At 39.4% G+C, this 22,950-nt stretch overlaps 1 protein-coding gene across 1 annotated transcript in view; it reads left to right on the top strand.

Annotated features, from left to right (window-relative positions):
• thop1 (thimet oligopeptidase 1) overlaps positions 1 to 22,748 on the top strand; it is a 39,505-nt gene extending 16,757 nt beyond the window's left edge. Inside the window, exons 3-14 of the mRNA XM_030131756.1 lie at positions 1,524 to 1,672; positions 5,614 to 5,721; positions 5,812 to 5,914; positions 7,055 to 7,212; positions 8,371 to 8,506; positions 9,665 to 9,807; positions 11,935 to 12,158; positions 13,252 to 13,453; positions 14,377 to 14,563; positions 15,604 to 15,732; positions 18,138 to 18,274; positions 22,443 to 22,748. Of these exons, the coding sequence (XP_029987616.1) occupies positions 1,524 to 1,672; positions 5,614 to 5,721; positions 5,812 to 5,914; positions 7,055 to 7,212; positions 8,371 to 8,506; positions 9,665 to 9,807; positions 11,935 to 12,158; positions 13,252 to 13,453; positions 14,377 to 14,563; positions 15,604 to 15,732; positions 18,138 to 18,274; positions 22,443 to 22,604 (1,838 nt within the window). The 3' untranslated portion in view covers positions 22,605 to 22,748. The remainder of the gene's footprint in view (positions 1 to 1,523; positions 1,673 to 5,613; positions 5,722 to 5,811; positions 5,915 to 7,054; positions 7,213 to 8,370; positions 8,507 to 9,664; positions 9,808 to 11,934; positions 12,159 to 13,251; positions 13,454 to 14,376; positions 14,564 to 15,603; positions 15,733 to 18,137; positions 18,275 to 22,442) is intronic.
• Positions 22,749 to 22,950: the final 202 nt, after the last annotated feature.

Genomic DNA, 22,950 nt, shown 5'->3' with positions numbered 1-22,950 from the left:
ATAGGGCTAACGGTTGGCTTCTTGAAGCTGGAATTGACCGTACTTGGACAAAAGTTGTGGAGCTACAGGGATCTATAGAGATCCGGAGTGAGCTAATGCTAAATGCTAAACACTGACTGACTGTAAAGCTGTAAACTTCATCAAGCCCTGCATCGTTTTATGTCTTACTACAGACAATCTGTTAGGAAAAATATCTGTGTTTTTGAATAAACTGAAAGTCTGACTCAGCAGCTGTCAATCACACTTGTCAATCAAAGCCCAACATGATTGAAGTCAGAGCTTCTATTGGATCTCAGATCAGATTAATGGAGGAAAATATTAAAAATGGAGCAGATCGCTTATCAGAGGGTCTAAATAAAACAAACGAAGACCAGAATGAATCATGGAACAGAATTGATTGATTAGAGAGGGAGGAGATGGTATAAAGAGATAGGAGTCTGGACTTTTGGAGCAGCATCTAGTGGCCGCCAGTGGTATTACACTGGCTTTACACTGGTGCTGAGGCGCTGCTACAAATCAAATCATCAGGATTATCTAATTAAACTTAGTAAAAGATGAGACAACAATGAGGTTAGAACTACAACTCATGCTTATTTTTTTATATTGTTAAGAGTCTTTTTAGCTTACTGGCCGACAGGCCGTAAGCTATTGTTGTCATGCGGCATCCGGCGTCGGCGTCTGTCGTCATCGTCTGTCGTCATCATCTGTTGTCGTCACCGTCGTCTGTCGTCGTCTGTCGTCGTCTGTCGTCCGCTACAAAAATTTCAATCATCTTCTTCTCTTAAACTACAATTCCGATTGACTTCAAACTTGGTATACAGCTTCTTTATGATGATGTCAACAAAAGTTAGTGAAATTATTTGGATCCAGATCTGATTCTGGATTTGCTGCCTCTTTGAAAAATTTCCCCATTATAAGAGATAGGAAGTGGATTGATACAATAACTCAGTAAATATAAATGATATCCAGTGTAAATTTCTCCAGTCCAGCCCTGATGGGGAGATGACCCAAACATAATGTCCACATGCTGATCAGGATCTTCTTCTGGATCCGGGAACTTATGGAAAATTTAACATGGGCTCTTATGGGGGAAAAAATTTCAATTGTCTTCTTCTCCGAAACTCCAGTTCTGATTGACTTCAAACTTGGTATACAGCTTCTGTATGATGATGTCAACACAAGGGATTGAAATTATTTCAATCCGGATCTGATTCTGGATTTGGTGGGACTTGGAAAAATTTTCCCATTATAAGAGATAGGAAGTGGATTGAATCAGTAAGTGTCAATATCAAGTGTGAATTTGAATTTTTTACAGATCTGATTGGAATATGACCAAAACATGGGCTATTTCTGTAATAGAACAAATACACAGAACTGGGTGATAATAATTGGCATCTGGATACATTTCCCAAAGCTTTGAATTTGGCCGGTAAGCTACAGGACCATTGGTCTGATTTTTATTGAAACTATCGGCATGTACCTGTCTAACTCCGCCCCCTTCTCTGTGTCTCCACCCCCTCTAGTTCAGAGGAACATGCTGGACTTTCCTCAACACGTGTCTCCCAGTAAGGAGGTCCGAGCGGCGAGCACCGAGGCTGACAAGCGTCTGTCGGAGTTCGACGTGGAGATGAGCATGAGGGAGGACGTTTACCTGAGGATCGTCGCCCTGCAGGTGAGCTGACATCACCGTACCGCCATCTAATCAGGAGACAGAGGGAGGGGAAGGCAGTTGTGATAACGGTGAAAATGAATAAATGACCTGCAGGGAGAGTGGAAGTAAAGCCACTTTAACCTGCAGGAGTTTGTGTAAAGTCTATTCTGGACATTGTCCGGAGACTTTTTTTTTTGCCCCGCCTCCTGAAGGAGAGGCAAGGGGTATTGTTTTTGGTTCGGTTCATTTCTTTGTTTGTTTGGTAACACTTAAGCAGCAAAACTATTGGTTGAATTCATACCAAATTGGGTTTATAGATTGCCAGTGACCCAGAGTAGATGTGATTACATTTTGGGGAAAGTAGGTCAAAGTTCACATTTCTTTATGGATTTTTCAAATCTAGTTTTTTTTCCCATTTACTTACAATGGACAAAATTTTACATGCCTATAAAAAACATCAGTTTTGTTTCAATTTACTTGATACTTGGCACATATATAGAGGCAGTTGATATGATGACATCGGCACACGCATAGACATGATGACATCAGCTGGATCGATGCCAAAATAAGATACAATATGTGCGAGGGGCGGGGTTTGTTGTGCCTGGAACCACTTGTTTTTCCATGCTTTTACATGAAGTTGTTCTATGTTCTAGAATACTAATGTAATAATGATGATGATATTATTAACAATAATAAAAAATATTATTATTGTTATTATAATTCATAATAATGATGATGATAATAACAGCAAGAAAGAAAAAACATTGATGCTAGGGCTGGGTATCATGGCCAATGTCCTTCATCGATTCGATTTCAATTCATGAGGTTCTGAATCAATTAATTGCGATTCGATTCAGTATTAATTGATTGATTCAGATTCATTTAGTGATACCAAAGTACAATTTTGAGTTGTAGCTTGATTATTTGACTACCGCAGCCATGCAACACAGAATCAATATTGACATTAGACAGGAAATAAATCGGACATTTCGTCAGTACACAGATGAATCTGCTCTGAAGTAATGAACAGGACACAAACATGTCCAAGTTTCTCCAGTAGATCAGAACAGACTTCTTCGTGATCTTTATTCTGTTTTATACCTGGTGCTTCCAGCCTTTAGGCACATTACTATCACCCTGGGGCACTGAAACCAATTTGCCCCCCCGAAACAGAACCATGTTGGGCCCTTGGTACAAGAAACTCACTGGAGGGGCAGGATGGGCGGAGCTTCGTGATTTCCACTTTACTATTCCTCTAACTCCTCACTCAGCCACAGGTGATCCAAGTTAATAGTTCTAGAATGACTGGCTTCCGCGACCCGCCTCCACCAGCCAGTTCCTCCACACTGTGGGTTCGAGTTTGAGGCCGGGAGGACCTCCCGCGGAGGGGTTTTCCCCACCCTTCCTCCGCGTTTGTCCCACGCCAGAACCGTCGCAAGCACAACCAAGATGCCCCGTCTCCACAAGGGGCTCATGAGACAGAGCTGGCCGCGCTTCCGCGTTGGCGGTTTCCGGGTCATTTACTTGCGGTCCTGCTCTGAAAAATCAATCTCATCCACCATTAATCGATTATGCAAAATTAAAAAGAAATCGATCCAAAATCGATCAACTTGATTATTTTTTTTTTGTGTTAGTTACTTAACACCGTAAATACACAAATGTAGAGTTAGAAAGTGAGAGAAAAATGCTTAAAAATAATAACAGATTTTATTTGAAAGCGCATTTCATGAAACCCAAGGAGACTGTACAGTAAAGGATAAAAGACAATAAATAAATTAAAGCTGCAAGCAGCATTGGGCGGGACCTCACACCGGGCTTTCCGCCTCCCCCGTGATCCGCGTCCCCCGCGATCCGCCTCCCGTGACCGTCGACACCTCAGCTCCACTCACACCTCTCCGTCCCCATACCAGTTCCCACCCTTTAGTGTCTGTCCTCCTTACATCTGTACAGAACACCAGCGACCCTCTGCTGAAACCACCATCACCTTTAAAATGAGACTTTTATTTTGGAAACCCTACTGTGTGTATGTGTATTTGTTTTGTATGTGAGAGAAAGAATCAGTTTGAAAAATGAATAGAAACTGTATGAATAATTGAGCATAAAAGTGATGATTTATGACATTTAAGGCTTTTATTTTGGAAAAACCCTATTGTGTGAGCGTGTGTGTCTGTGAGAAAGAGTACTTTTGAATGAAGAAACATTGTACAAACAGTTGAGCGTTTGGTCATAACAATGAAAAGAAGTTATGTAATAGACATTTTGTATTATTCTTAATTGGGGTTTTATTTTGAAAAAATGTATTCCATGTACTTTGTAATGTGTGTAAAATGTCCAATATCCAGAATATAATGCAGTAAAACCTGTTTTAAAATGAATGGAGAAAAAAAAAAAAAAAAAAATTCCCATTTCCACCTAGGACTTGAACCAGGGTCCTCTTGTTCCATAGGCAGCTACATGAACCACTGCACTACAGACAGACACTTGCAAATGTGCACCAGGAAGAGTTTTATAGGGACTTTGTCATTGTGGTAAAGTGAAAGTAAACATAGTCTTCAATAAATCGCCATAATTCCATAACCGTAGGTCGTATCTGAAAAATTCTTTCACTTTTGGATTCTGCAGACTTGTGGGAATTGAATGAGGTATAACTTTTGTGTCAACACCCTGAAATGAATAAGCAGTAATTGCAGAAACGTAGAGTAACTTTCAAAGGCAGATTGCCAACTTCCTGTTGGAGTTAGCTCATGAGTGTCAGTGTATGATTTGTCGGGCTCAATCAGACCAACATTTTGGCATTTGTTTCATGCTTCTGTGACATTCCTACTGGCCGCTAGGGCAGATTTTGTGTGTTTTTTAGTACAAAGGTGGCGCTACAGAGTCCATTTTGGCACCCAAGGGGTTATTTTTGATATTAAATCAAAGTGTTCACGAGCCATGACATAAATGGCAAATTTGGTGAGTTTTGGAACATATTAAGGGGGTCAAATGGCAGTCTAAAGTACAAAAAGTATGAAAATAAACAAATTGCTATAAATGAAGAACCGTACATGCTATCTCAAAATTTTTTGCATGTGAGTGTTGTGGTGAGTCCCGTGAACGCATAGATATGTCACATGTGGGGAAAAACTCCAAAGTGAAAAATGAGTTCAGAACATCGCAACTTTGCGGGCTTGTAACAAAAAAACTAAGACAGTTATGGAAAAGGTGTGAAATTGTTTTATTAAGGAGGTTTCACTCTATCTTTTGGCGCTATTTAGAAGTTAATATGACAAACGGTGTCATGGGAGTTAGTTTTAGAAATTTTATTTTGAAAGGCAAATTGCGAACTTCCTGTTGGAGTTAGGTTAGGGGCATCCGTGTATTATTTGTAGTGCTTGATCCAACAAATATTTTGGCAGTGGTTCCATGTCTCTACGACATTCCTACTGGCCACTAGGGCTGTTTCCGTTTTTTTTTTCATATAGGTGGCGCTAGAGAGCCCATTTCGGCACCTATGGGGTTAATTTTTTCATTTTATGAAATTTTTCGCCAGGCCTGACATGTATGCCAAATTTGGTGAGTTTTCGAGCATGTTTAGGGGGTCAAAATCAAGGTCAAAGTGGTGTGTGAATAATAATAATAATATCATAACGAACGAAAAACAATAGGGCCTTGCTTGCAGGCAAGGCCTCTCACTGTGTGAGAGGGCCTTACCTTTCGGCTCGGTCCCTAAATACAAAGGAAAAACAGGTAATATGGTATGGGTAAGATGTCATGGAATAATTGTGGTGGTTTGACAGTCTTGAACAGTTGAGTCTGGAATCTGGACTTGAAGATAAATAGATACAGATAAAGATAATTAATGTAAAGTGTGAATGTTTTCAGGACACGGTGCTGATGCTGAAACCATATGTTGTGCAGTTTTATTTGCCATTTCTTCCTGTTTTGTGGTTTCTGAGCGTTTGCGTTTCCTTCTGCAGGAGAAGGTGGATGTGGAACACCTCCCACCAGAGTCCAGACGCTACATGGAGCGACTGATCAAACTGGGGAGAAGAAACGGCCTCCACCTCCCCAAAGAGACGCAAGAGGTGACAGACGACGACAACAACCACCACGTTCAGGCAGGGGAAAAAAAACACGATTTCTGACTGACTTTGCCTTTCCTCCACCTCAAACAGGAGATCAAGGCCATCAAGAAGAAACTGAGCAACCTGTGCATCGACTTCAACAAGAACCTGAACGAGGACACCACCAGCCTGTCCTTCACCAGGGAGGAGCTGGGTGAGTTTCAGACACCGCCTCCACAGCTCTGGGGTTTACCAGGTGGTTTGGAGCTCAGTCATTTTAGTAATTTCTTCAAATATCTTCTCTGACGAAACTGCTGGTCGGACTCATTTCAAATTTTATGTTTAACTTCCTTTGGATAATGTCTACAAAGTTTTCCACAGTTTTGAGAAATGTAGACTTTTGAATTTCTGACAAATTTTTGTAATATTTAAAATGTGCCTTTACTTATAATGGTTCATATTTTGATTGTCGATAACATGTAAATGGTTAGAGATATCAGTATAGTTACTATTGAGCACTGATGGGAAGTAATTTGAGATTTATTTGGGTCCATGACCTTTGACCTTGAGTGACCTTGAAGGGTCAAACTCAAGGTCACCAATGTCTACATTTCAGAATTCTTCTTCTCTTAAACTACTGGTCGGATTCATTTCAAATTTTTTTATGTATCTTCTTTGGAACAATGTCTACGAAGTTCATTCACAATTTTGGGAAATTTAAATTTTTGTATTTTTAATACATTTTTTAAATGTTTAAAATGTTACTTTCCTTCTAATGGTCCATATGTTGATGGTTTATGACATATAAATGGTTACAGATATCAGTATAGTTCCCATTGATCACTGATGAAGTGCTTTAAGTTTAAAATTATTTAGAAATATTGAATTGAGATGGTAGATATGTTTTTGTTGTTGTTGATTTTTTTTTTTTAATTTATGGTGTGAATGCTCGATGCTGTCCACATTTAAGCTGATGTATGCAGCGTATTAAGTGAAAAGGATAGGCAAATAAGATAAGCTTTTACTTCTAGCCTGTTCCTTTTTTGTTTTGTTTTTTTATGTTTATTATGATTAATGTACTAAGTGCAATGAGTGATGTACAAACCAAAATAAATTCATTCATTCATTCATTCATATATGGACTTGGATTGAATGAGTTGAGTTCTCCTCCCGTGAAAGTCCCGCCCACTTCTATTGGCAGATTGATCTGCATCCAGACCTCAGGACTGGAACACAGAACAGAACCTGACAACCTCACACATTCAACTGGGGATGAATTCAGATAGAACATGACACTGACATACAGGGACACTGGAACTATTTTTATAATAAAATGTGACTGGTTCTGTTTCAGGCGGCCTCCCTGAGGACTTCCTCACCTCTTTGGAGAAAGACGGAGACAAGCTGAAGGTCACACTGAAGTATCCTCACTATTTCCCCACCATGAAGAAGTGCTTCGTCCCAGAAACCCGCAGGAAGCTGGAGGAGGCCTTCAACTCCCGCTGCAAAGAGGTGAGACGACCAGCCCAGCCCAGGAGTTTAAATGAAATGGACCAGAACAGCAGAGATGGATGGGTGTGTGGGTTCACATGAGGATTAAATGTGTCCTCAGGATGAAAATAAATTCAGATTTAATTGAAATAAATTCAAACCATCCTGCACCAGCGGCGGATGGGGTTCAGTCTATTGGTTTTTATGGGATTTTTTTCAACATACAACATAAATCAATCTGCAGAGATAAAATCAGGTGTTTTAAAGCAGGGCAGCATTTTTGCAACTGATCTCAGTTTAATAAAAAGGAGATGAAGAAGAAAAAGAGGATGACGACGATGATGATACAGAAGACAAAGGAGACAGTGACAAAGATGAAGAAAATAGGGATAAAGTAAACAAAGATGAAGAAAACAAGACATACGATAGTTGAAGAAAACAATGAAGAAAAGGGTAGAAAACAAGAGTAGATGAAAAAGATGAAGACGACAATGAACATGAAGTTGATGAAGAAAACAAAGATGAAAATGAAGATGATGAAGACGAAAAAAAACGATGAAGACAGCTGATACAGTTGAGGAAGTCAGTGAAGAAAAAGGCACAAAATGAGAGCAGATGAAGATGACGAAAATGAAGATGATGAAGAAAACAGCAAAGATGAAGAAAACGAAGATGAAGACAAAAAACAATGAAGACGGCCGATAAAGTTGAAGTCAATGAAGAAAAGGGCACAAAATGAGAGTAGATGAAGAAAACGATGAACATGAAGAAGCTGATGAAGAAAACAACAAAGATGAAAATGAAGATGATGAAGACAAAGAAAATGACAGTTGATGATGAAAAAGCCTTTTTCTGAACTGGTGTTATGCATGTCGACGTGCAGGACCAGTAACAAACTCAGTACAAGTATGAACTAGATAGATAGGTGTACTTTATTTATCCCAAACTGGGAAATTACAGTCATTGTAACATAAAAGATTAAAAAAAAAAAAAAAGAAAAAAAAGATGAGACAAAATATCAATAAAAACTAATGATATGACTGATTGGTGGATGAATACAGTTTTTTCTCTGGAGGCGTTTCTTCTCTCTGTTGCCTTCAGATAGATCGTCTTCATCTTCGTCTTCAATTTTTAGTCCTGCCAAACCCAGCGGTGTCAGTAAAGGTCTGTGTTTTTCAGGAGAACTCCGTCATCCTGAAGGAGCTGGTGAAGCTCAGAGCGCAGAAATGCAAACTGCTCCAGTTCAAAACCCACGCAGACTTCGTCCTGGAGATGAACATGGCCAAGTCAGGACAGAACGTGGCCAACTTCCTGGGTGAGTACAGACGGACAAATGGACAAGCAGACAGACAGATGGACAAACGGACACATAAGAAGACAGACGGATTAACAGACAGAAAGATGAACAGATGGATTAACAGACAGATGGATTAACAGACAGATGGATGAACAGACAGATACAGTACAAAAGTATAAAAATATCTAGATACAAACAAACAACTTAACGTGGAACTAACATAAAACTTTTAAAAAATTAAGACAAATTGTGGTAATGTTTGTGTTAAAGCTTCAAAGTTTAAAGGTGCTGGAGACTTTTGTGACCAATTTTTCATCAAATCTGTCAAACCTCAGTCATATCCTCAGTATTATGAATCTGTTAGTCTGTCTGTCATTACTCACCTGAATCTCTTGCATTATGGTGAACAGTTTCTTAGTGCCATCCACCAGAAACAAGCCATGTGTTTACAAACAGAGCCTGAAGGTCACTTGGGCATCTTCAGAATTTTGTTGCGATGTGCATTGTGGGAAACGGAGGCTCACGCAGCTGCTTGACAGCAGCAGCTGTTAAAGACACGACGCGGAAACGGCAGGAGCTCCCTTCCCTCTGTGCATATTCCTCCAGCTGTTTCCGTGTTTCAGACATTTCCACTTCATGTTTGTTGCATCCATATAATATCATTTGGTTGCGCTGTCCGTGCCGGTGGCTGTGCAAACCTCCGTTTCCCACAATGCACTTCACGACAAAATTCTGAAGATGCCCGAGTTCCCTCCCAGCTCTGTTTAACACATGGTTTGTTGATGGTGGATGGCACTAAGAAATTGTTCACCATAATGCAAGAGATTCAGATGAGTAATCACAGACAGACTTACAGATTCATGATACTGAGGATATGACTGAGGTTTGACAGATTTGATGAAAAATTGGTGACGAAAGTCTCCAGCACCTTTAAAGGACTAAGTGATGGTTCCAATGAAGGAAAGTCCACATATGGACATTTTCTGCCTTTTTGTCCTTGTCTCTTCTGTTGTTTGTGTTGCTCCTGGCCTCATGTGCGTCACAATAAGCGTCCCTGTGAAACACAACAGTGGAACCAATGTTCAACAGCAGAGAAATTCAGAAACCAAAGCTGCGATTCAGGACCGTTGTAATTGAATGATGACAGTTGTGATGTTCATCTGGTGTCTGTTTCAGAGGAACTGGCCTGTAAACTGAAGCCTCTGGGTGTTGAAGAGCGGGCGGTCATCCTCAAACTGAAGAAGGACGAGTGTCTGAAGAGAGGTCTGGATTTCAACGGGGAGCTCCACGCCTGGGACACCCGCTACTTCATGACCCAGGTAACGCCCACACACCAGAACCAGGGTCAAAGGTCAAGAAATGTCTCCATTAAGGCACATTTATGTTCACTTTACGTACGTAAATAGGTTCGTCCATTTGTAATGTTGTCAAACGTCACTGCCTTCATACTTCCATGTGTCCAATGTGTTGGAATGAGTGTTTCTCAATCAATCCACAAGAGGGCGCTGCTCTTAATTAGCATACTGGCTAAATGCCACGAAGAAGAGTAAAATTTTTTGAGAGGTAGAAGTAGACAACAGAGGAGGTTTTACTAACGTTAACATTGATAAAGGTAGTTTTCATAAATGTCAGTAGTTTTTCACTAACTCACACAGTCACTCTTCGAAAAGTTTTGCTATTTCTGGAAGTTATTCTCTTCAAATCTCAACCCTGCCTCCACGGTTCCCAGTGGTTCTGCTCTATATTCTCCATCTGGGTTTGCATCCGCAAGCTCCTGGAAAACGGACAGAATTCCATATGGATTGTAGGCAGAGGACGGACAGAACTCTGCGTCTGGGTCTTGAACTCAGAGCATAAATGAGCCCTTTAAGGTTTCACACCCAAGTAAACGCTGGAGCAGACTGCTGTACTGACTTTTACCACTAGGTGTCACACTTGACAAATGAAGTTAACACTAAATAAGACATGGATCCAATGCCCAGATGTGTCCTATAGGGGCCTGGTAGGAGTCTGGTGGGGGTCTGGTGGGGGTCTGGTGGGAGTCTGGTGGGAGTCTGGTGGGAGTCTGGTGGGAGTCTGGTGGGGGCTGGGACTCGCTGCTCAGCAGGTTGACAGGCTCTGAGCCTCTGTGATCTTTCGGAGGTTCTTCTCCTTGGTCACCTCCCATCACAGCCATGGAACCAGAAGCTGGAGAACCTCCACCTGCTGCTGCAGAACCTCCACCTGCTGCTACAGAACCTCCACCTGCTGCTGCAGAACCTCCACCTGCTGCTGCAGTCCTCCTGCTTCGACCTTGGCCTGTTCCTCTTGTACATCTGTTTCCTGAGGTCGTCCTGAGGTCATCGCTCCAGACCGTTAAGTCAAATGTACAAGAGGACTGACTTTGAATCATATTTAACATTATAACCTGATAACTTATCCCTGGAGAACGGTTCAATAGAGGAATATATATATGATCCAGTTTAATGGGTTGTGTAGTTTTCATAGTTTACATAGAACTCAATAATTAGGCTCCTCTATTGGATATTAAGAAAAACCACTGGACTAAGTAAAGCTAGGGTATGAATACTTCTGAACTTCTTTTTCTTCAAGTGTCACTTGTTGTTATTCCTTTGGTTTTGTGTCACATATAAATCACAATCCAACATCATTCACAAAAAATGGCAGAGGTATGAATACATTTGAGCACAACTATACTGGGACACATCATGTCTACAGCTGTAAAATATCCTGTTCAGGCTGATGTGAGATAAAAACACATCAATATCTACTTAAAGTTTAGAGAAAGATTTTTCTTCCTCAGTGAGATGTGAAGAAAGTAGATGGTTAGTCATGGTAGAAAATTATTATTTACAGTCAGAGCAGGAAGAATATTTTAGAAATTTAGAAGAAGAACATTTAAAATCAGTAATGGATTTAAAAAAAAAAGTTGAGAGAAATTAAGTCTGGTTTAAATTGTTGTCTGTGCTTCCAAAATGCCTCAAACTAACCAATGCAGTGATATTTATCAGAATATAAAACTATGTTCTGACTTTCATCATTATTGTTTCGTATCCTAGACCCCTGTTAGAAAACACTTTTGTCCATATAGTTTTTTTTAAGTCAGTGACTCAGATCAAATGCAGTTGGATGTAACTGATGCCATTGCAACAGTGTTTATTTTAGTCCAACTCTGGACTCAGGAGGGTTCAGACTTGGACACGACTTTGTCAAGTCAACTTTATTTATAAAGCACTTTTAAAAACAACACACTGGACAAAGTGCTTTACACAGACATTAAAATAAATAAAAAACATAAAAGAATTTAAAACAATAGAAGTAATTATACATTAAAACAATCAAAGCCATCCCCTCACACTGAGGGAAAGAGAAAAGAGAAAACATCTGTTTTCATCAGATTTCTGGTCCCAGACCGTCGTCCACTGACCGTCTGTGTCCATCCTCAGGTGGAGGAGACCCAGTACGCTGTGGACCAGAACCTGCTGAAGGAGTACTTCCCCATGGAGGTGGTGACCCAGGGTCTGCTGGACATCTACCAGGAGCTGCTGGGCCTGTCCTTCGAGCTGGTGGACGGAGCCGCCGTCTGGCATCCGGATGTGACGCTGTACTGCGTCAAGGACAAGACCAGCGGTCAGGTGGTCGGTCAGTTCTACCTGGACCTGTTCCCCAGGTGGGTCCGGTCCCAGAACGGGCATTTAGAACACTGTCAGGATCAGTCAGCACCGAAAGCATGACGAGGGATTTTATCAGCATTTCTTAAAGATAGGATAGAATAGAATAGAATAGAATAGAATAGAATGAGCTTTGTCATTACTAAATACCACAGTACAGTGCAACGAAATTTGTTTTTATGTTCTGTGAGGTGCTCAGAGTAAAATATACACATCAATTATAAAGGCAGTCCAGTAAAAACACACATTATATGAATATAAACCAGTGGTTTTCAACCTTGGGGTCGGGACCCCTCGTGGGGTCACCTGAAATTTCTAGTAATTGATAAAAATAAAATTAAAACTTACTAATAAAAAATATATGGTGAGTTGAGAGAGAAGCTGAAACTGAAACACTGTGGTTCTGTTTCTTTCAAATGTTCATTGTATCTGGTTTCAGATGCTGCAGCGCTTTCATAATTCATAGTTTGAGTTCTTGTTTTTTCAGTATTAATTTGCAGCCTTTGGACTGACTGTACAAAATTCTCCCTTTGTGCAGTAATCTACACCTGCTTTTCTGCCTCCGTCCACAATAATATACATTATATAGACTAAATGTCGTGTAAAATTAACGTTTACTTGCAACATAGTATAGCAAACTATTACATGATCAAAAACAAATTTTAGCAAAAAAACCCAGTCTCAGTTTTGAATGTCTGGGGTTGCCAGAAATTTGTGATGTTAAAATAGCGTCACGAGCCAAAAAAGGCTGGGAACCACTGATATAAAGGCTGGACGTATGTGTTATAAAAGACACAGTGAAACAAAATGATCAAAGCAGGATGATTTTTATGAAAGAAGAAATAAGATGAAATGAGAAAAAACACCAACAGTTTCCTCTTTGGTGGTTTTGTCTTTATTTTATTTATGCAGGATTCAAATACATTTTTTTTATTTTCAGTTCACTCAATGCACCAAATGTACAGAGAATCCAGACGCCGGGTCTCTCACACATGATTTAAATGGTCTGATGTTCGGACGTTCTTTGAATCCTGAATGTGACTCTTTGTTTCTCTTCTGTTCTGACATATTTCCTGTTCCGGTCCGGTCCAGGGAGGGGAAGTACGGCCACGCCGCCTGCTTCGGCCTCCAGCCCGGCTGTCTGCTGCCGGACGGAACTCGCCAGATGTCGGTGGCGGCCATGGTGGCCAACTTCAGCAAACCGACGGCCGACGCCCCGTCGCTGCTGCAGCACGACGAGGTGGAGACGTACTTCCACGAGTTCGGACACGTCATGCATCAGCTGTGTGCAGAGGTGAGAAACAACAGAAGGACAATGCAGTCGGTCTGGATCAGAAACAGCAACGTGGACGAGAGAACAGATGTGATCAGTTAAACAGTTTGGAGTTTGGACTTCAGCAGAAGTAGTTTTAGATGAACCTTTGACTGAAGTCACTGAAGTTTGGTTCAAATGGATGATGTGTTTTAAGGGTCTGCGAACTAGATTATTTATTTTATCCAGTCAGTGTGGGATGTTTATTGTCATTGTCCATTTTTTCTTCTTCTTCTGCTTCTACTTCTTTTTCTTTTTCTTCTGCTTCTACTTCTTTTTCTTCTACTTTTTCTTCTTCTACTTCTTTTCTTCTTCTTCTGCTTTTTCTTTTTCTTCTTCTCCTGCTTCTTTTTCTTCTTCTTCTGCTTCTTCTTCATTATTATTATTATAAATTATCTATCAATAAAATTTATTTATTTTTATTACTACTTTATTATTTATTTTTACTAGTACTTTCTAATGTGTAGTTGCCTGTTTTTTCACTACTAGTTTTATAGTTATTGTTATTGCTATTTACTTATAATATTATATTATTATAATGTGTGTACATTCAGTGTTGTTGCTGATACTGGAACCTGAATGTCCTGATGGATCAATAAAGTTTTATCTAATCTAATGTAAAAAGGAAAGAAAATAGTAATAACACCAGGTATAAAAACAGACAATTACACTTTGAATTAACTTGTATATGAATGGTGCTATACAAATACATTTCCTTTGCCATTAGAAAGTACTAGTAGAAAGAAATATGATAGTAATAAGAATAAAAAGTAAAAAAAAAAAAAAGTTAAATTAATGATTAAAATAATATGCACAATAGTAATAATAATAAAAGTCTTGATACATTCTAATCCATTCCTCTCCGTCTGCAGCTTCTCATTGTGGGTGTTTTTTTTCTTTCTTAGGCTGACTACGCCATGTTCAGTGGGACCCACGTGGAGCGGGACTTCGTGGAGGCTCCGTCCCAGATGTTGGAGAACTGGGTTTGGGAGAAGGAGCCTTTGAAGAGAATGTCCCGACATTATAAGAGCGGAAACGCCATCCCAGACGAGCTGCTCGACAAACTCATGAAGTCACGCCTTGCCAACACCGGTGGGTCCACGTAGACGAGGGCCATGAGACCGGACCCAGATCAGGGTTCTGCAGGTCTATGAGGATAAAGATTAAAAAACAAAAAAAAACTGTTTTATCGTCGTTTGACCATGTACATTTAAAGTACAAGTACAGTGGGATTTCTGCTGTGTTGGCCTAGAGTTACAAGGAAAAAAGAAATGTCTGACAATTTTACTTGTTTAAAAAAAAAAAAAAAAAACGCTGTTAAAATTCTAAGATTCTTTGTCGATTCACTAGATCAGGGGTGTCAAACTCATTTTAGTTCAGTTCCACATTCAGCCTAATATGATCTAAAGTGGGCCGGACTAGCAAAATAATAAAAACAATAGGATAACAATTATAAATAATGTCAACACCAAAGTTTTCTCTGTTTTTTAGTGAAAAAAGCTCAATTCTGTAATGAAAATGTTTACATCTACGAACTGTACTTGAACACAACATGAACAAATATGAACAACCTGAAAATTCTTAAGAAAAATAAGAACAATTTTAACAATATTACACCATAGTTTATCATTTCTACATGTGCATCACAGCTTACAGATCACAGTGGATTTACAAATACACAAAATATTTGGTAACAGGTAGAATATTGGTACAATTCTGCTTACTTCTCTTAAGACATTTCATATTGTTCATATTTGTTCAGGTTAGTCACATTTTTTGTAAAAGTATAGTCTGTAAATATAAACATTTTTGTGTAATTTTACTTTTTTTTTTTTTTTTACACCAAAACAAAGACAAAAATTAGCATTTTTTATTATTTACAGGTTGTTATGATTGTATCCAACTGGTCTGACCCACTTCAGATTGAATTGGCCTAAAATGATTTTGACATCCTTGATTGTTAACATCTTCATTATAATATTTGCATTTCACAAATTCATCCGAGGGGCCGGATTAGACCCTTTGGCGGGCCGGTTTTGGTCCCTGGGCCACATGTTTGACACCTGTGCACTAGATGCACATACACAGATTGTTTAGGGTTTCATATGTTCATTTACGCTGTTTTCCTCCAGGTCTGTTTAACCTGAGACAGATCGTTTTGGCCAAAGTGGACCAGGCTCTTCACACCCAGACCGGTCTGGACCCGGCCGAGGAGTACGAACGCCTCTGTCTGGACGTCCTGGGCATCCCTGCCTCTCCAGGTGACGCACAAACACACACAGACACACAAATGGGAAGTGTTCAGGTCCTATAAACACATCTGTGAGGAAGGGGCTCCACCTAGTGGCACAAAACTGAACTACAGCCTGTTTTGTGTTCATTTTATTAACTCATAAACACCCACACAGCCACCGGTGACCAAAAGCATTTACTGATATGAACTGTTTAATACCTGCTGATCCACTAATCCTATCAATATATGTAAATAATTGAGGTAAAATGCAGTTTCTCAGTTTTAAATCACAATCAGATATGACCCATTTGGACGTTCAGAGGCTCCGTAGTTACCATGGAAACACCGTCATCTTCTACAACATTGATTCACCGGTAAAACATCTTTGAGCATCAAGCATCTTTGAGTTTCCAAAAAAGCGCTATATAAGTATTATGTATTATTATTATTATTATTATTTTTTTTTTTTTTTTTTTTTTTTTGTTATTAATAAAACCCATGAAGTTGGATCAATGACAGTGGATGGAGACACATGTTTTTACATTCAGTTACTGACGTCTTTGCTAGAAAGTTACTTTTTCTTCAGTTTTTTTTTTTTTTTCCGTTTCCTTTATAAATACCTTTGAATTTACTCTAAGTTTTCATGAACATCTATATCAGGGCTGTCAAACTCATTTTGGTTCAATTCCATATTCAGCCCAATTTGATCTCAAGCGGGCCAGACCAGTAAAATAATGACTTAATAACCGATAAATAATGACAAATCCAAGTTTTTCTTTTTGTTATAGTACAAAAAAACCCCAAATAAATTATGAAAATATTTACATTTTACAAAAAAGATGTGAATAACCTGTAAAAACAGAAATTTAATTTGAAAAATTAGTACAATTTTAACAATGTTCTGCCTGGACTTATTTATACATGTACATTTACACACAGTGTTCCATAAACATTTGGTAACAGGCAGAATATTGTTAAAATTTTGGAGTTTGAAAATAAAATTTGAACAATTTCTACAATATTTTATCTGTTATTATTAACACAGCTACAAATCACAGTGGGTCCATAAATTTACATTTACATTTATGCATTTGGCAGACGCTTTTTTCCAAAGTGACTTACAGGGGAAAACCAATCAAATCACTCAATCAATCAAATAAATGCATCAAACATTTAGGAACAGGCAGAATATTGTTTAAATTGCACATTTCAGGTTGTTCACCTTTGTTTTTATTTATGTGTTTATTTGCGTTTTATTATGAAAAATAGTTTTGTAATTCTAAATATTTTCACAGTGTAATGTTTTGGGGGTTTTTTTTCACTTAAATTTTTTCCTCATAATTTTTCACAAAGAAAATTAGTAGTTGTCATTATTTCTGGGTTATTGTGTTGTTCTTTTGACTGTAGATCACATTGGTCTGTATGTGGAACCTGAACCAAAAGGATTTGTTCAACCTGGACTGTTCAGGTTCAGTTTTGCACTTTCATCCTGCAGGGCCGGAATGGAACCTTTGGTGGGCCAGATTTGGCCCCGGGACGCATGTTTGACACCTGTGGCCTACATGATCAGTGAATTAGATATAGAAAAATACATGATTTACATTGAAAAATGAAAAATACAGAGAATAATATTTTAATAAATGGTGAAAAATCACTTAAAATTGGTTAAATATAGAGACAGATTCATTTGGGAACTGCCACAAAAGCAGCCCTGGGTCTGTATGGGCTAATCCCATTAGAACAGGACTAGATTTGTTTATGTTGTTTTTGAAATAAAAGTGTCAGAAAATGTCTTTTTTTAATTCTTTTGCACCTATTTTTTAGAAAGAACTGAGCAATCATTATCCGTTCATTAAATATCATTATTATATGGAACAAATACTTAAAACTGTGTGTTATTGTTAAAAAAAACTGACTTGTTTTTTTTCTATTTGTTTTGAAAAACAACTGTGAGTGTTCATAACGAATTATAGAAATAAACTTTCACCTTTTTTCCATGTGTTCAAACATTTTAGTTCGTTTAGGTCAGGGGTTCCCACAGCGGGGTACTCGTACCCTCAGGGGTATTTGGAAGAACCCCAGGGGGTACTGGAAATGTTTTTGAAGAAATCCATGAAATAAGTCATCATGTACTGAATACAGAATGAATAAGGAGAATTAATGCTAAAATATAAAACACAATAAACACATTCATATAATACTTTTATTGTTAATCATCTTGTTGAAGTTTTGGAAACATTTGAAGAACATTTTTATTTTATATGATTTAAAATGAGTTCATTTGAGTAGATAGGTCATTATTTTTGGTTGATGAAAGGTTCATTTATTCCTATATTATTTTTCAAAGTGTCTTCAGTTCAGATTATTTTCTCCCCGTTGTCCTTCGGTCTGTTTCTTCCTCTGTGCCCTCTGACCTTTGGCCTCCTCCTGCAGGAACCAACATGCCGGCGACCTTCGGACACCTGGCCGGCGGCTACGACGCCCAGTACTACGGTTACCTGTGGAGCGAGGTGTTCTCCATGGACATGTTCTACGCCCGCTTCAAGAAGGAGGGAATCATGAACCCCAAGGTTAGAACCAACAACATGTGACTAGCACAGCAGTTAACCTGGAACAGGCTGAGCCCGGGTCAGGTTCAGGTCAGTTTCAGGTCAGTTCCAGGTCTGGTCTGTCTCGGTCAGTTTCAGGTCAGTTTTAGGTCGATTTCAGGTCTTTTTCAGGTCAGTTTTAGGTCAGTTTTAGGTCGGTTTCAGATCAGTTCCAGGTCAGTTTTAGGTCGGTTTCAGGTCAGTTTCAGGGCGGTTTCAGGTCGGTTTCAGGTCAGTTTTAGGTCGGTTTCAGGTCAGTTTTAGGTCGGTTTCAGATCAGTTTCAGGTCAGTTTTAGGTCAGTTTCAGGTCAGTTTTAGGTCGGTTTTAGGTCGGTTTTAGGTCGGTTTCAGGTCAGTTTCAGGTCAGTTTTAGGTCAGTTTCAGGTCGGTTTCAGGTCAGTTTTAGGTCAGTTTCAGGTCAGTTTTAGGTCAGTTTCAGGTCAGTTTCAGATCAGTTTTAGGTCGGTTTCAGGTCAGTTTTAGGTCAGTTTCAGATCAGTTTTAGGTCAGTTTTAGGTCAGTTTCAGATCAGTTTCAGGTCAGTTTCAGGTCAGTTCCAGGTCTAGTCTCAGGTCAGTTTCAGGTCAGTTTCAGGTCGGTTTCAGGTCAGTTTCAGGTCAGTTTTAGGTCAGTTTCAGATCAGTTTCAGATCAGTTCCAGGTCTGTCTCAGGTCAGTTTCAGGTCAGTTCCAGGTCTAGTCTCAGGTCAGTTTTAGGTCGGTTTCAGGTCAGTTTCAGGTCGGTTTCAGGTCAGTTTTAGGTCGGTTTCAGGTCAGTTTTAGGTCGGTTTCAGATCAGTTTCAGGTCAGTTTTAGGTCAGTTTCAGGTCAGTTTTAGGTCGGTTTTAGGTCGGTTTTAGGTCGGTTTCAGGTCGGTTTCAGGTCAGTTTTAGGTCAGTTTCAGGTCGGTTTCAGGTCAGTTTTAGGTCAGTTTCAGGTCAGTTTTAGGTCAGTTTCAGGTCAGTTTCAGATCAGTTTTAGGTCGGTTTCAGGTCAGTTTTAGGTCAGTTTCAGATCAGTTTTAGGTCAGTTTTAGGTCAGTTTCAGATCAGTTTCAGGTCAGTTTCAGGTCAGTTCCAGGTCTAGTCTCAGGTCAGTTTCAGGTCAGTTTCAGGTCGGTTTCAGGTCAGTTTTAGGTCAGTTTTAGGTCAGTTTCAGATCAGTTTCAGATCAGTTCCAGGTCTGTCTCAGGTCAGTTCCAGGTCTAGTCTCAGGTCAGTTTTAGGTCGGTTTCAGGTCAGTTTCAGGTCGGTTTCAGGTCGGTTTCAGGTCAGTTTTAGGTCGGTTTCAGGTCAGTTTTAGGTCGGTTTCAGATCAGTTTCAGGTCAGTTTTAGGTCAGTTTCAGGTCAGTTTTAGGTCGGTTTCAGGTCAGTTTCAGGTCAGTTTTAGGTCAGTTTCAGGTCGGTTTCAGGTCAGTTTTAGGTCAGTTTCAGGTCAGTTTTAGGTCAGTTTCAGGTCAGTTTCAGATCAGTTTTAGGTCGGTTTCAGGTCAGTTTTAGGTCAGTTTCAGATCAGTTTTAGGTCAGTTTTAGGTCAGTTTCAGATCAGTTTCAGGTCAGTTTCAGGTCAGTTCCAGGTCTAGTCTCAGGTCAGTTTCAGGTCAGTTTCAGGTCGGTTTCAGGTCAGTTTTAGGTCAGTTTCAGATCAGTTTCAGATCAGTTCCAGGTCTGTCTCAGGTCAGTTTCAGGTCAGTTCCAGGTCTAGTCTCAGGTCAGTTTCAGGTCAGTTCCAGGCCTGTCTCAGGTCAGTTTTAGGTCAGTTTCAGGTCAGTTCCAGGTCTGTCTCAGGTCAGTTTCAGGTCAGTTCCAGGTCTAGTCTCAGGTCAGTTTCAGGTCAGTTCCAGGCCTGTCTCAGGTCAGTTTCAGATCAGTTTCAGATCAGTTCCAGGTCTGTCTCAGGTCAGTTTCAGGTCAGTTCCAGGTCTAGTCTCAGGTCAGTTTCAGGTCAGTTCCAGGCCTGTCTCAGGTCAGTTTCAGGTCAGTTTCAGGTCAGTTCCAGGCCTGTCTCAGGTCATCACAGAGGACAGTAGGTCTGACAGGGCTGACCTGAGCGTGGACAGTGTCCTGGAGGCTCATGCTGAACTTAAAGCACAGTATCCACAGTTTCATAGTCGTTCATCGAAGCCCAAGATGCAAAAGTTTAATGTGAATTTTTTTTTTTTAAATCCTGAGACAAAATTCCAAAAATACATCAACATCAACATTTATCTCCATCCACTGATAAAAACAACAAACCATCTATTTAAAATGTGTATGAAAATAAATTCAGTTTACTGTGAACTATTGGATTTATCTACCGCATAACCACAGAAATAGAATAGAATAGAATAGAATAGAATAGAATAGAATAGAATAGAATAACTGTGTATTTTCACTGTTACAGGAACAATGAAAATTCATTTAGCAGCAGATTTTAAAAATGCAAAAAGAAAAACTATCACACAACAATCATACTGAAAAATAGACATGGTAATGATCTAAAAATATACAAAACTACAAAGAAATACTTAAATACACAAAAGGTCAACTCTGTACGAGAAAGAAGAAATATATACAACATATAAGGGATATAAATAAGGTAATAAACTGTGTACAAGATAAAGCAAAAAAAACACAAAAAACAAGGTGAGTGAGAACTGATGCACTGAAGGGTCAAAGTTACATGTATAATTATACACAAAAATATTTTTGCAAACTTACTTAATATATTATCAATATGATAAGTAAAATAAATATACATGTCTAGTACATATTATACAAATTGCTGTTTTAATTTGTGTTTATAATATACATATTAAAACGGTTTCTAGTTGTGGTAGTTTTTATGCTGGGGTGAGTTGACTTTTGGGAAAAGATGTTAGTCTATATTTTAGATGTAATTAATTGATAAATCATGATATTTAGTATTTTACATATGATAGATGATGTATTTCAATTACAACAGTTTGAATTGTGATAGTTATTATTGTACATACTTAGTTGATGTAATGGATTACAAGTGGTACTGATGAGATCCTGGATGTCGTCATTGTTGATACCAAGGGTGGGATGTGAAAAGGGGGCGTGTTTTTAAAATCCACATCCGACCCTGAGGGGCAACATCCTGGTCCCCTACAAGGTTATCGTTAACGAACACGAACGAAATGATGAAAACTAAAATTGAAAAAACATTTTCGTTAACTAAAATAAATAAAAACTATAATTAAAAGAAAAAAAAATGTTAACTAACTGAAACTGTATTGTGTGTTTACAAAACTAAAACAGATAAAGTATGGAAAGTTTCAGTTTCATTTTCACCTAAGTGACGTTGTAAATGGATTGCACCCCCACCTACATGACCCCCTCCAACCTGCTAAAGGGCATGTATTCATGGTACTGTCCATATGTTTGTGTGTGTGCTCAGTCAATGAGCCGCCCTAAGCCCACCCCCAAATAAAGGGTCCAGGGTAACCGCACTAATATCTTTGAATAGGACGGAAGAAAAAATATATGAAAGAACTGAAAGTAATATTAAAACTAAACTAAAACTAAGCATTCAGAAAAAAACCACAACTAATAAAAACTAGTAAACCTGCTTTAAAAACAAATTAAAACTAACTGAATTAGAGAAAAAAAAAGTCAAAATGAAATAAAAATAAACTATAATGAAAAACCCAAAACTATTAGAACCTTGGTCCCCTACCACAGATATTATGCACTGAAGCACCGACACTGTACCGCATTTGTCCAGCAGGCACCGCCAAAGCATTCATGTGACTGTACGGCTATTGTATTCAGAATTACTGATACATCCCATAATACTGGTCCTGTCAACGTACCGTTTACACTAGTCTGTTCATTGACCAAAAATACAGAAGTATGACAAACTGCAGCAGTCAGCTGTGTACGGAGTTAGTGTGATGTCTGACACACACACACACACACACACACACACACACACACATGCACACTTCCCTTTTAAAATATAAGATAGATATAGATAGTGTGTGTGTGTGTGAGAGAGGTTGTGTGTGTGTGTTTGTCTTTTTGTAGTATTGATCATTTCTTTTCTGTTACTTCTAGTTCTACTCGTACCTACCGTTCAGTCCTAACAGTATGAATGTCTGATGCCTCCGCCTCACTCGCTGCGTTCTGATTGGCTGCTCCACAGGTGGGTCTGGACTACAGGAAGTTCATCCTGCGACCTGGCGGTTCTGAGGACGCCGCCGAGATGCTGAAGAAGTTCCTCGGGCGCGAGCCCAAACAGGAAGCGTTCCTTCAGAGCAAAGGACTGACGGTGGATCAGCAAAGCATGGCACAGCGCCGCTGCTGACCAATCACAGCAGGCTCCGCCCTCAGGAGCGTCCGAGCGTCTGTGGATTCAGAACAAAGGACTGAGCTTTTCTAGGAAAAACACAGGAACATGTTCCACGAGTGGAAGAAGCAGTTTAGCAGGAAATAAAAAGATGTGAGGTCACTGTGTGTCTGTGTGAGTCCATGTGGGTCCGGTCCTGGCTTTACCTCAGGTCACATGACTACAGAGGTGTCACATGACTACAGAGGTGTCACATGACTACAGAGGTGTCACATGACTACAGAGGTACCACCTGATGACCAGCAACTGATGTGGGTTTGGACAGGTTTCAGCATTTGGAAGGTTTTACATCTGCAGCCTTTGG

This window comes from Sphaeramia orbicularis, chromosome 4 (assembly GCF_902148855.1).
Source record: "Sphaeramia orbicularis chromosome 4, fSphaOr1.1, whole genome shotgun sequence".
Taxonomy (NCBI): Eukaryota; Metazoa; Chordata; class Actinopteri; order Kurtiformes; family Apogonidae; genus Sphaeramia; species Sphaeramia orbicularis.
Note: the sequence above shows the minus strand (reverse complement) of the source record. Positions and strands in the feature narration are given on the sequence as shown.